Raw genomic sequence first — 13,987 nt, forward strand, 5'->3', positions numbered from 1 at the left:
GCTGTAGACAGTTAAAGCGGTTCCTCAGTGGAACAGGCTTCCTCAGGAGGTGGTGAGCTCTCCTTCCCTGGAGGTTTTTAAGAAGAGGTTAGATGGCCATCTGTCAGCAATGCTGATTCTATGACCTTAAGCAGACCATGAGAGGGAGGGCATCTTGGCCATCTTCTGGGCATGGAGTAGGGGGTCACAGGTTGTGGGGGTTGGACTAGATGACCCTGGTGGTCCCTTCCAACTCTATGATTCTAAGGTCATTTTTGTAGCCTGGAAACAAACTCCAGCTCAGATCAGGAGCAACCATTCCAATTCGGGGGCGGGGGGCGGAGAAACAAAACCAGCAAAGGCATCCAGATGAATCAGGTTCACTTTTATACTTCCAATTTATTACAAGTACAGCCCTTGGCAGAATTCCCCACCCCCCTCCCCAACAAACAACAACCTTTTAAAAAAAAAATGTAGTCCAAAAGTTTCACTGTGTAAGGAATCGCATAAAACATTTGACCAAAAAAGAAAAACGGGGGAGGGGGGGACGGGGACGGACAGGAGGGAAAAAAAGAAGCATGTCACTGTTTATGAAAGTCAGTGCTAGATCACCCCCACCCATGGTGGTGTGAAGGGAAGCTGAGAGCCGGCTGTCCTCTCCACAGGAACAAGGAAGGAACCTAAAGCTAAGCTGGGCCGATCGGCAGCAGGCTGCTGTGCGTGCTCCAGCCACAGAACCTGACCTGGCGGGGGGCCTTTTGACATGGAGGGGAAACTCCCAACGTGTGCTTCTTTCCCAAATTCCCAGCCTCGGATTTAAAAAAAAAGCAATTCTTGAAATGGAGAAGGCCCAACAGAAAGAAAAAAAAACTTCAGTTAAAGCGGAAAAAAAAGAAAAGAAATTCTCGTTTAGGAGGCACAGCCTGCCAAGAGACCACTCTGAGAGGTCCCAGAAACATCACTTCTCCAACTGGGTGCTGTGAAGCTTCAAACCACCCCTTGACCAAGATGGGGCAGGGGGGAGGGGAAGAGGTGGGCTAGAAGGGGAATTACTAGAAAAGGAGGCGCGAGCAAGTCTACAAAGTGTACAAAGCCGATGGCTTCCCTGGGTCAACTCCAGCTACTCTAAGAGGGGAAAAGTGGTTTAGAGAGGGGGCAGATATAAAGCAAACATCCTCATATAAACTGTACAGTACATGTCAAAGCCAAGACGACTGTATCTTACAAGGCATTTGTACAAGGTCACTGCCCAAAACAAGAGTCTTTCCTTAACTACAAAAAAGGGGTTATAAAGTTACAGAGGACCAGTTTTGTCTTCCCCCCCGAATGCCGCGGGGGATGTGCCACACTCCTCACAGGTATGCCTGGGCCAGTAGGAGGGGGTGGGAGAAGGAAGGAACAGATTCCCCCCCCCCCCGATATCCAAGAGATAGACAAGCACCTGCAAATGCTGGTCTGTAACATGATGCTGGTGAAAGGTGATTGCCCTAGACAGGTAAGTGCTTGCCCGTTGAAGGAGGCGGCTTCCTCACTGAGGGTGGGCGGGCGGGTGGGGCTATCAAGTCAGACCACTGCGCAGCCCGCTCCTACCCCCCCCCCCACTGCAAGGAGCAGGAGAGGGGCGGGAAGGACGGAGGCAGCTCTGTTGCCCAGGGCACCCTCATCTTCTCACAGACCAGAGCTGGCCCAGCCTGCCCGCAGCCCCCTCTCATAATCTGCTACAAACGTGTGCGCGGTTGAGGAAGAACAAAGCCGCCCCTTTACCTTGAGGGCTTCAGGAAGTTGTGGAAAAGGTAAAGAGCTAGAGCGAGCTGAGAGGGAAGGGGGAAAAGGGGGCCAGGCTGAGGCTGGACAGCTCCCCCACCTGCCTCCTCCCTTGGGACAGCTGATCCTGCTGCAGCCCAGGTAGGCCTGCTCCAACTGCGTGTCCCGTCACTCGGCCCTTCATTTCTTCCTCTTCCGCCCCCGTGAGTATTCCGTCGCCTCAGGCTCGCTGTACCCTTCCGCTTCCTCCAGTCCCGGGCTGGGCTGGGCCGAGGGCCGCTTGCGTTTTCGGCGAGAGTACATGTGGCCGGGCAGGAGTTTGTGCAACATGTCTATCAAGCACTGTTCCGTCTTCTCCAGGCAGGAGAGGATGTGGCTGCCGTTCTGGTTGTACTCTTCGGCGTTGGTGAAGACCTGCTTGATGTCAGAAAGGAACTCTTGTACTGACCGGTAGCTGCCGCACAAGCATTTGCTTTGCATGGTCTGGAAGTCCATGGGGCTGCTGATGATGTCAAAATAATCTTCTGCTTCTTCTGTGGTCACTGGCTCCCTGTCAAGCAATGGCACTTTGTTAGTAGGCTGCTGGGGCATTTGCCCATGTTGGCCAAAGTGCCAGCCTTCTGTCCTTCCCGTACAGATTTAGAGCTGGCACATGTTCCCCCCCCCCACCCCCAGCACCAAACTGGCAAGCAGTATTAAGCCAGCAATGAGCCACAGACAGGCCTCAGAAGCACAGGGCCAGCAAATAATCTTCTGGTGGCGTCTTCTACCCAGGAAATTGGGAAGTCAGCCATGTGCTGGTGGGCACCTCAACATTTACTGACTGAATCACGCACAGCCTTGGGCTAGAAGTGACTAGAGAAGGGTTGGTCACGGGGAGAAGCAGAGAATATCAGATTTTGCCAAAGGAAATTCACTTTGTGGTCACCTGCAGTTTTTGTTTCTTTTAACACAGAGAATTGGCAACACGACCCAAAGTTGGCCAGTGGAGGGCAGGACCAGGGGCATCCGATGTGCATCACTAACCCAGAATAAATTTCATGCCATCTTAAGACAGCTTTTACCCTCCTAAGAGGAAGCGTGGTCTCAAGGAGCAGCCCCTCCCCTCCAACAGCTTGTTAACACACAGGGGGAGATGTACAAGTAGTAAGGAGGTGGAGGAAGAAGAAGAGCTGGTTTTTATATGCCAACTTCCTCAACCACTTAAGGAAGAATCAAACTGGCTTACAATCACCTTCCCCTCCGCACAGCGGACACCCTGTGAGGTAGGTGGGGCCGAGAGAGCTGTGATTAGCCCAAGGCCACCCAGCTGGATTCATGTGTAAAAGTGGGGAAACCAACCCGGTTCACCAGATTAGCATCCACTGCTCTTGTGGAGGAGTGGGGAATCAAACCCGGTTCTCCAGATCAGAGTCCACCGCTCCAAACCACTGATCTTAACCACTACACCACGCTGGCTCTCCACACTGGAAGGATACCCCTCCCCCTGTATCCTCCAAGCCAGGTGGCAGCATGAGGTAGGGACAGGAGGGCGGGATCCTGTGTCAGTCTAAGCAGCTGCCCCCGTCGCTCGAAGCCTCACCTGAAAGGCCAGCTGAAGCGATACTTGATAAGTTTGTTGAGGATTTCCTCACACTTCTGCATTTCCAGGGTCTGCCGGCGAGGCATCCTTTTAGTCTGAAGCATCTGGGATGGAGAACTTGTGTCAGAAGAAGTGGGGGGAGAGAATACACCCAACGCACCTCTGGGGAGGCACTGACCAGCACATGCCAGGCACCAGCCGTGCAGCCTCTGAATGGGGAATAGCAGGTGTATCCAGGAAGGGGGGGGAAGGAATGGCTTTTGGAAGCCTCCATCCTGCCCTGGAGCAGGTGGGGCGGGAGATCTGATACCATTGTACAAAGTGGGGCTTAGGACTTCCAAGGCCCGCCACTCTCCCAGCAATCAGCGTAAAACAAAACGAGTGCCGCAGGAGCTTTGATGGGGCGGCCAAGGAACGCCCCCCCTCCCCCCGGCAGCTTGGGTTTCAGGGCAGGAGCCGCTGGCATAGCTTTGCAGGCTGCCCAGCCCCTCTCCGGGGCGCAGCAGGATTCTTCAAAGAGCTTCAAAAGCGGCCAAGGGATCAACAACAGCAAGCAGGACGGGGAAGCTGCAGCACGCCCACCGGCAGACGGCGCGTGGCGGGAGAGAGAAGCAGCCCACTTGGTTCAAGGGATGGGGGCAGCAGCATTTCTAATGCTGTCATGCTGGAAGAGGGCCAGCAGAGCCTGCGGCCAGCAATCCCCATCTGCACCAACAGACTGGTAATCAGGGAAGAAGAGTTGGTTTTTATATGCCGACTTTCTCTCCCACTTAAGGAAGAATCAAACCAGCTTACAATCACCTTCCCTTCCCCTCCCAACAGACACCTGTGACGTAGGTGGGGCTGAGAGAGCTCTAAGAGAGCTGCGACTAGCCCAAGGTCACCCAGCTGGCTTCATGTGTAGGAGTGGGGAAACCCACCCGATTCACCAGATTAGCGTCCGCTGCTCATGTGGAGGAGCGGGGAATCAAACCCGGTTCTCCAGATCAGAATCCACCACTCCAAACCACCGCTCTTAACCACTGCACCACACTGGCTTTCTCACCAAACAAGAGGCTAAGGCCAATGCAAGAATATAAAGACTTTCTAACATCCCTCATCTAGTTAAAAAGGTTGCGTTTCTACTCCTCAGGCTTGAGAGGGAAAGCAGCAGGAACAATCCAGAATCAAGCCCATAATCATGTTACAACCAATGAGACAAAGGCACATACAAGCACCCTGTGGCTTGTTTTTGTAGTGCCAATTTGACCCATCATGGGTGGGGGGCGGAGGAATAGGACCGCATGATCCTATTTGCCTCAGGTGCCTAAGTGCCATGAATCGAGGATGACATGTGGCCAGAGAAGAATCACTTGATATATACCCCCCTACCCACCCCGTTTGCAGGCCGGCTAGCACGTCTGCCCCAAGAGTTCCCTAGCTCTGCAGCATGGCTGGCAGGGAGAAGCCATCTCTGACTCAGGCTGCTTAATCCCTTCAAGCTCTCCAAGACACGGCCCGGGATTGATGAGGGGGGGGAGGCAATTTCTGAATCAAAGGCCGAATGCTTTATTTTTTAAGATGACATGTGAAATGCAAACCAGTTGAATTATGTCCTGGATGCTGGGGAGGAGACCACATGGGCAACAAGTGTCCAGGGAGGCTACCTTGGAAGGTTTGTGGCGCTTCGCATTGCTGGCATGCCAACCCCACCACCACCACACCCCGCCCCTTGCCCACAGACATATGGCTGCTATTTAAAAGCTTTTAACAAGTTGCAGGCTGATGGGAAGCAGGGAGAGAGAAGAGCAGAGCTCTGCTAGAGAGAAATGCTTGGCATAGTTGTGCTACACAGCTCAGCACAATACACAGGAAGCTTCTTTGCGTGGGGTGGGGGGGAAGGGGAGGCACCTGTTCTGCTTGGAACTCCCGAAATACCATCTCGAGGCCTTGCAGCTCTTACCAGCTCGTCAATGTCTGCTTCGCCAACAGGTGTGGCCCGCTGCCGGGATCCCCTGGTGGCGTGCAACGCCCGCTTCTTCCTTTGATGTTGGCCTCGCCTTAAAGGGTCTGCCGCCGTGCCACCCTGCTTCCCCTTGGCTGCTTTCCGGGGTCTCACTGCAAGGCCAAGAAAGGATTCAATAAGAGTTTATAACTGAAGGAAGAAGAGTTGGCTTTTACATGCAGACTTTCTCTACCACTTTAAAGGAGACTCAAACCTGCTTACAATTGCCTTCCCTTCCCCTCCCCACTGAGGCTGAGAGTGTGACTAGCCCAAGGTCACCCAGCTGGCCTCGTGGAGGAGTGGGGAACCAAATCCAGCTCACCAGATTAGCCTCTGCCGCTCATGTGGAGGAGTGGGGAATCAAACCCGGTTCTCCAGATCAGACTCCACTGCTCCAAACCACCGCTCTTAACCACTACACCACACTGGCTGAGGCTGAGAAGGCAAGAGGGAGAACCCCCCCCCCAGACTCTTCAAGATGGTCTCCACGTCACTCACTAACCAAAGGAGCAGCTGTTCAAAGTCCTCTGAGTAGGGGAGTCGCTGAAGGCCAGGCATGCCAGGACTAAGGCGGACAGGCTAACACATTTTTTCGACCCAGAAGAAATCCTGTGTTGAAGGTACTCAGGACAGCCCTACAGCCTTTGCTATACACATTCATAGGTGAGACATCCATGTAGTGAGACTGAAAATTCAAATTTCAGACTGTGCCAGGCTTTATCTCTCTCGCTATCACGTTCGCTTGAATTAAGACTGCCAATTGCCAAAACACTTTCCACACAACAGACCAGTCTTGTGTGTGTGTTAAGTGCCGTCAAGTCACTTCAGACTCATGGCGACCCTATAAATCAAAGTCCTCCAAAATGTCCTATCTTTGAAAGCCTTGGCTCAGATCTTGCAAACTGAGGGCTGTGGCTTCCTTTATTGAGTCAATCCATCTCTTGTTGGGCCTTCCTCTTTTCCTGTTGCCCTCAGCTTTTCCTAGCATTACGGTCTTTCAAGTGACTCTTGTCTACTCATAATGTGACCAAAATACAATAGCCTCCGTTTAGTCATTACAGGACCGTTTTTTTGCTCCCCTGCCTTCCTTTGCGTCTGCATACCCTGACTCAACTAGGATGGCTCATTCAGCGAGAAAGTACATGGCAGAGAAGCCACCAAAGCAGGCTGCTGTTTCATGTGCACCTGTGAGCACAGCAAGACACCAACTTCCCCACTTCTTGTGTGGGTGTAACAGGGCCTCGGCTCGCAACTGCTCCTCCTCGTGCCCAGACCACGGCATGCGCCAAACATTCTGGCACGCCAACATTCTTGACGAGAACCCTCAGGATCAGCAGCGCACAGGGACTAAATGCGACTCTACCAAAACGGAAGATTTCTCCACAATGACCTTTCCTGATCAAATGCCTCATAAAGCTGGGACTCGGGTTAAGGCCTTATTTTTAGTGACTGGCCCCTCCTGGCCTTGGGGCCCGGCCAAGCCAGCAGGAAGGAGCCTGAACAAACTTCAAAAGCAGACAAATACCTACAGCACAAGCTCCCTTCTGAGATTGGAAAGGGCTCCAGATCAGTCTGGAGAGCAGATATAAACAGAATCACGAACACTGACAGGTTCTGGATTGGAGCCAACATGCTGTTAAGTGGGATAGAGTGCTGACCTTGAACAGAAGAGGCCCTGGATTCAAATCCTGATGTCACGTTCACTGTGGGTCTTTGGACAAATGTCTTCCCCAAATGGGACAATAACTAAGCTACACTGCGCAGAGCTATTGCAAAGGAATAAGGACTTTAAACTGTTCTGTGGAACAAAACTCAACAAATAAACCCAGAACTGGCTTGAACAAGTCAGGGTCGAAAGCTGTAGCACTTAAAGCAGCAGGAAGACGTATTACAGGATGTATTTGGAGATGCCCAGTCAGCCCAATAGAGCCATTGCACTGCCACATTTCCCAACACCATTTTTGGAGGTGAGGAAACCACAACTGCAGACAATCTGGCATATGTCCGAACAGCGCACACCCCTGATTTTCCTTGTGAAGAAGCATTTCAGTGAGAGAAATAAAACATGCCTGGAGGAAGGGAGATGAGAACTCAACATGAGTCTATGCATTCAAACTAGCCATGCTCTCCAACTGAAGAGCGCCACAACTGCCCAGCAAAAGGAGACACACCAGAGAATCCATGATGACCACCACCTAGGAAACTCATTTTACACGTGTATGAAGCTTCCTCCTACCAAGCCAGCCCCTCAGCCAATCAAGCTCAGCCAAACTAGCAGGGGCTCTCCCAGGTCTCAGCAGAGTCTTCCCCATCACCTGCTGCCTGAAGTCCTTTGATGACAGATTCCCAGGGAATTAACCTGGAGGGTTCTGCATATAAAGCATCCACTCTACCACTGAGACACACAGGGCCTGTCCCAGCACCGAAGTCGGCTCAATGCCGATCAAGGGTTTTCAAAGCACGTCTAGATGAATACCCCCGGGAGAGGTGGGTGGGAAGAGAGAAAGAAGTGCCGCACGGGAAGGCATCACAAAGTGAGAGAGATCAGACTAACAGCAATAATTACAGCTGCCAGACTTAGTATGGGGATCCTGCAGAATGGCGTTACCAACTGAACCCCCAGTTGCAAGGGAAGGAAAGGGAGGGTTTTATTTCATTGTTTAAGGACTGCAGTGGCTCTGAAGGACAACACGGGCTCCCGCAAAGTGATATGCTCAGGTACGCCGCTTTGGTTTTCACCCCCACCCAGCGGCTCTCTTTGTTGCTTGTCAGTTGCTCTTAACAGATTTCTGCCAGCAGTTAATACCCAAGCCTCAGGTGGTTAGGAAGATGGGCCCCTTCTTGTTTTTGCAGACTGACAACAATGACAAACATCACTGATCCTCTTGGGCTCTTCCAGCATTGCAGCAATCTGGCAGACGTGAACTTAGCAGGCGGATTTAGGAGGCTCTTTCAGAAGCCTGTAGGTGCCAGTCACAGAATTTCTATTCCAGCCACGGACGGGGCAGTCTGCAAGAATGGCTGGCATGGCAGGGCCATCTCATTTACAGAAAAATCCCTCTATCCAAGAACAATTTCAGGCATATTCTCTACTCACCCAGACTCTCAAGCACTCTCCCCCGGGGGCACTCTAATTTTTTTAAAAGCCCAGTTAGCAGCGTACATTTTAAAGCTGCAATTAATTATACCCATAGATCAAGCTTCCCACCCCCCGCACATGACAAGCAGTACAGCATCAACATACTTAGCCTTTCTACTAAAGCCAAGTGATCCAAGGGCAAGAGAACACATGATCACATGAAGCTGCCTTCTACTGAATCAGACCCTGGGTCTATCAAAGTCAGTATTGTCTACTCAGACCGGCAGCTGCTCTCCAGGGTCTCAGGCAGGGGACTTTCACATTACCTACTTGCCTAAGTCCCTTTAACCGGAGATACTGAGGATTGAACCTGGGACCTTTTGCATGCCAAACAGATGCTGTACCACTGAGCCACAGCTCAATTCAGAGGTGGCATCCAGGTAATGTGAAAGGGGAGGGCTCTACACTTGAAAGAGGAGAAAGGGGCTGGAAGACAACAATGAGCCCAGAGCGGACCACATCCCACCAAGCAGACCCCCTTCCCTTCTTCCAGAACAGGTCGATGCCCGATCCAGTATCTGCCACGCACAGAGAGACAGGGCTACCATGTAAGGAAAGACCCACCAAAGGGCTGTGGACACTAAGCAGCAGCCCCTCCATCCAAGGCTGTGCCAACACACACCACTCGTGCTCTTAAGCAATAATACGGCGGGACTGTAGCTCACTATCACGGCGGACTTACGTTTTAGACCAGCAACTTCATAATCTTCCTCTTCTTCCTCCTCTCCTTCGTCGTCATCTTCTACCTCGGATTCTTCTTCACCAGCTTCACTCTCCTCTTCTACTGAGTCTTCCGCATAGTTTCTAGAGAAAGGTCCAACAACAGTCAAGCATCAGTGTGTGTGCGCCTGTCTTCCAGGATTTCAGACTCCTAGACAGGCTTCCCCATTCCTTTCTACATTACATCAGCATGGAGAGAGAACAGCTAATATGTTTGACTGTGAGGAGCTGCTTCTGAAGCACATGCTTGCTTTGTGATCAAAAGCCCAGTTGTGGCTTAACAGTGGCAGACAAACACTGAGGAGACCCAGGGGTCAAATCGTCATTCTGCCATAATGCTCACTGGGGGACCTTAGCCAGTCACTCTCCCTTCACTTATTTCAAAGGATTGTGAGACTAGAAGAAGGAGGGGCTGAACCAGGATCGCCCAGGCTAGCTTGATCTTGTCAGATCTCAGAAGCTAAGCAGGGTTGGCCCTGGCTACTACTTGGATGGGAGACCCTCCATGCCGAAGAAGGCAATGGCCAACCACCTTGACACCCACCCCACCCCCCACACACACACTCTGAGGATCCGCCCTTCCCACAAAACAGCTTGTGCTGGAAGTCCGTAAAGCACAGCTTACATGCTCATATCTTTCAAGCATGGTGCACAAGGCAGAGCTGTGTCTCTGGAAGACACAGGCAAAAGAGTGACCCCCAAACAAAAAAGGCATCCTCCTCCTCCTCACCTGCCCCGGGAGCTGCGCCTGGCAACAGAAGGCTGGCAAGCAGGGCACTGCCACTCGCCCTCCGGGATCTCATAGAGGGCTGGCCTCAGGCAAAAGAGATGGAAGGCTTTGTTGCACTCGTCACACAAAATGAGCTTGTCATCCTCACCTGGAAGAGCGGAGAGTGGAGTGGGGGAGAGGGAAAAAAAAGAATGATGGCAACACACAACGAGAAGCAGGTAACTAAAACTGAGCCAGCAGGGGAAGAGTGGCCGTGGCCAGGGGTGCCCTGCGTCACAACATAAAGAGAAATCTCTCCAAACTGCGAAGGACCAAGTTGTTTTCTGTTGCCCCAGAAGCTCAGACCAGAACCAACGGGTTGAAATTAAATCAAAAGAGTTTCCGTCCAGACATCAGGAAGAATTTTCTAACAGTTAAGAGCGGTTCCTCAGTGGGACAGGCTTCCTCGGGAGGTGGTAATCTCTCCTTCCCTGGAGGTTTTTAAGCAGACGCTAGATGGCCATCTGTCAGCAATGCTATGACCTTAGGCAGATCATGAGAGGGAGGGCACCTTGGCCATCTTCTGGGCACTGGGGGTGGGGTGGGGGAGGTAGTTGTGAATTTCCTGTATTGTGCAGGGGGTTGGACTAGATGACCCTGGTGGTCCCTTCCAACTCTGATTTTATGACCACTTTGGAAGAACTCAGGAGGGGAGGGGAGAAAGAGCACTCTGGCCTCCACTCTTGCAACAGGAAGTAGCTGCCCTGTCAAACACTTCATCATGCCTGCTCCAAAAATCAAAGCCTGGCTGGGTCCCAAGTAATTGAGGAGAAGGTCCGGAGGAAAAAGTATTTTGATGCCGGCACCTCAGGGCACGTTTCCACCTCAAGCAGAACAAAGGACATTGAAGACTTGGCAATTGCTGCCTTTTTTCTAGGCTTCTCATCCTTATACTCTGCCCATCTAGCTGTCCTCACCCCGAAATCTTACCTTCTTTACGGGGCCTTTTTTACAGGACCACAATGCCCTTCTGGTTCCTTTCCTGTCTGTTTTACACCATAAGCCAACTGGGCATTGCCAGGGTCAGTTGCACTCACCCAATACCAAATACAAGAGAGTTATCTCCAAAGGAGGCACAGAGAACTACTTTTATTCTTTCTTTTTTTTTTTACAAGAACAAAGAACTGCACTTTTTGAATGGTAAACTCTTGCAGGAGAGAGTAGAAGTACACAGAGAAAAGCTTAAGCTAACCAAAGGATGGAAACAGATGCTCCAGGGGTTATTTGTGGACTGTTCTGGGGACCCAAATATTTATGAAAATGTACATTTAACAAGACTGAAGGCAGACAAGCCTCCACAGCCTCTGCAGGAATGGCGGTGCAAAACTAACCTGGAGGTAAGCAAAACCCAACTGCACGTCAGACACTGCCCACCTGGCAAGACAGGGGCATTGAAAAGCTCACCTTGAAGAACTGCTGCTGTTTAAACAGAACTAGCAGCCTACAGAATAAGCAGTGCAAAAATCTATTTAAAAAACTAAATACAAATGCCACTATCACAATACATACTCTTTCACACTGACACACAATAAATATACTATTACAACGATTGTTGAACTAGTTATATTCCTTCGTTTTTCCAGTAAGGCAAAAAACGTTCGTAGCAATGAGGAAAAAGGGCCTTCACAAAAAAACATTTTCGTGAAGCCCCTTTTTCCTCATTGCTATGAACTTTTTTTTGCCTTACTGGAAAAACGAAGGAATATAACTAGTTCAACAATTGTTGTAGTCGTATATTCATTGTGTGTCAGTGTGAATGAGTATGTATTGTGATAGTGTATTTATTTTTTTAAATAGATTTTTGCACTGCTTATTCTGCATGCTGCTAGTTTTGTTTAGGCATTAGTACAGCATAGAGTATTCTTGAGTTTGGTTTTTGCTAGAACTGCTGCCAGCATATTGTTTGCCCCGCACTCCGAGAGAGGATAGTACTGCAATATCCAATTGCCGTGTCTTTGGGGGACAACTGTGACACTGAAGGTTGCACGTTTTCAGGATAACCTGCAGGCACACAAATTAGAGCCGAGGCTTCCTCAGAAAGTTGAGGGTGGCCCATCTGGCTAGTCCTCAGTGGCCATTACCCCCGCCGCCGCCCCGCACAAGACATACCCTTCTTTCGACACACTTTGCATCGGGCATTCTCCGCTGACATGTCCCACTTGATGCAGGCATCCAGCATGCCAAGTAACACGTGCATCCGCGAGAAGGTCTGCGCCTCGCGGATCGCAATCTTCCACTTCTCCACAGCTGAAGCAACCTGGGGGCAGAACAAGTGGCTTAGGCCAAGACTCCGAAGGGCTTGGGAGGCATTCGGCACCCCTTCCCCCTGGGGGCTTTCGACAGCTGTAGCTCAGGCGACGGCAAAAAAAATTCTTCCCTCTGCCCAGCCTCCGAGGCTCACAGCTCTTACTCAACGTACTCTGGATGGCCAAGCCTGAAACAGCTACATTCTTGGCTTTGAAATCTAAACCGAATACCAAACGCTTGTCCGTCAAGGAAAACAAACAGCAGAACTTTAGCTCTGTTAATTGTCGGGACAGCTGGGGAGGCAAAGTTCGGGTCACAAAACCCTGGGACGGCCCGAGCTGCCCTCTAGTGGCAGCTCAGGAGAGCCAACCTGGATTACACAGCTGGGCAAGAATCGGCTGACACCAGTCCCAAGGCAAAGGGGCCCATCTCAACCACGAACAGCTTCACTGATCAGCTGTGCGGATGACCTACAAGTAGCTCTGGCAATTCTAGGCACGAGTGCTCAACAAATGGGGTCAGCTTTCTGCTCAGAAAATCCACAATCTAAATTGCGAGAGGAGAGAGAGAGAAGAGAAAACCTTTCTGCAGGCCCCAGGTGGTGGTATGAATCCCTCCTGAAAACACTGCTTCATAGTTCAAGCAGTACTGTGGAACACGTGAACACATTAAGCTGCCTTGTACTGAATCAGACCCTTGGTCCATCAAAGTCAGTACTGTCTACTTAGACTGGCAGTGGCTCTCCGGGGTCTCAGGTAAGAGGTCTTTAGCATCACCTACTTGCCTAGTCCCTTTTAACTAGAGATGCCAGGGATTGAACCTGGGACCTTCTGCGTGCCAAGCAGATGCTGTACCATTGAGCCACAGCCCCATGAGACCGAAGAGGCACCTTTTGCTGTACCAACAGAGAAACAATGGTGCTCAGTCGAATTCACTTCCTCCCACCCAAGGCAAGGCCAGCTTTAGAGGGAACAGATTAACTCTGCTGTTAACAGCAGTTCAGGAGCCAAACTAAACCCTGGATTTCTGCAGAGTTGCACATTCCCCTCCCACTGACTCCGAGGAAGTGCAGTGTAAACGGGACGCCTAAGAAAACAAGCCTTCACACCAGTCTAGAATTCCCTCCTGGTGGCTCAATGGTGCAGTACCTGAATGCAAAAAAACAGCCAAGACAGTGGAAAATTGTGGTAGCTCACCAGGCACTCGGCTTTTTGCTGAATGCTCGGAGTGTTTCCTCAGACGTACCAATTTTCCAAGGAGCTGCTGGTGGAGCTTTGCTCTTAATAGACTTGGGCCAAGATAAACCTGCAGAAGCTGTTGGCAGACTTTGCTCCCCTACATTGAGGGGAAGCATCCGGCTACCCAAGACTACAAAGAAAGCATTTGCTTCCCGTCAGCTTCCCTTATAAAGACAGAAAGTAAAGAACAAGACCCAGCTAAACACCAGCAAGATGCCTGCACAGAATGCCAGGAAGTTTAGAAATGGGAAAATTTCTCAGGAAGGTCCTAATGGCTCAGCATGTGGAGCAACTGAACACCCCCCTCTTTGGTCACCCTCTGCCTCTCCTCTTCCCTACTGGCCTGAAGACGACAAGCAGGAGGGCCCAACACATGAACACACATGACGCTGGCTTATACTGAATCAGACCCTTGATCCATCAAAGTCAGTATTGTCTACTCAGACTGGCAGTAGCTTCCTAGGGTCTCAGCCAGAGGTCTTTCACATCACCTAGTTGCCTAGTCCCCTTAATTAGAGATGCCGGGGATTGAACCTGGGACCTTCTGCATGCCAAACAGATGCTC

The 13,987-nt window shown here is 51.0% G+C and overlaps 1 protein-coding gene across 1 annotated transcript in view; it reads right to left on the reverse strand.

Moving 5' to 3' along the window:
• Positions 1-1,923: 1,923 nt before the first annotated feature.
• The window catches only part of BAZ1B (bromodomain adjacent to zinc finger domain 1B), a 37,871-nt gene continuing 25,807 nt past the window's right edge, over positions 1,924-13,987 (reverse strand). Inside the window, exons 14-19 of the mRNA XM_056865070.1 lie at positions 12,047-12,194; positions 9,899-10,046; positions 9,131-9,252; positions 5,268-5,422; positions 3,326-3,429; positions 1,924-2,293 (exon numbers count right to left, since the gene is read on the reverse strand). Of these exons, the coding sequence (XP_056721048.1) occupies positions 1,924-2,293; positions 3,326-3,429; positions 5,268-5,422; positions 9,131-9,252; positions 9,899-10,046; positions 12,047-12,194 (1,047 nt within the window). The remainder of the gene's footprint in view (positions 2,294-3,325; positions 3,430-5,267; positions 5,423-9,130; positions 9,253-9,898; positions 10,047-12,046; positions 12,195-13,987) is intronic.

Source organism: Euleptes europaea, chromosome 19 (assembly GCF_029931775.1).
Source record: "Euleptes europaea isolate rEulEur1 chromosome 19, rEulEur1.hap1, whole genome shotgun sequence".
Lineage (NCBI taxonomy): Eukaryota > Metazoa > Chordata > Lepidosauria > Squamata > Sphaerodactylidae > Euleptes > Euleptes europaea.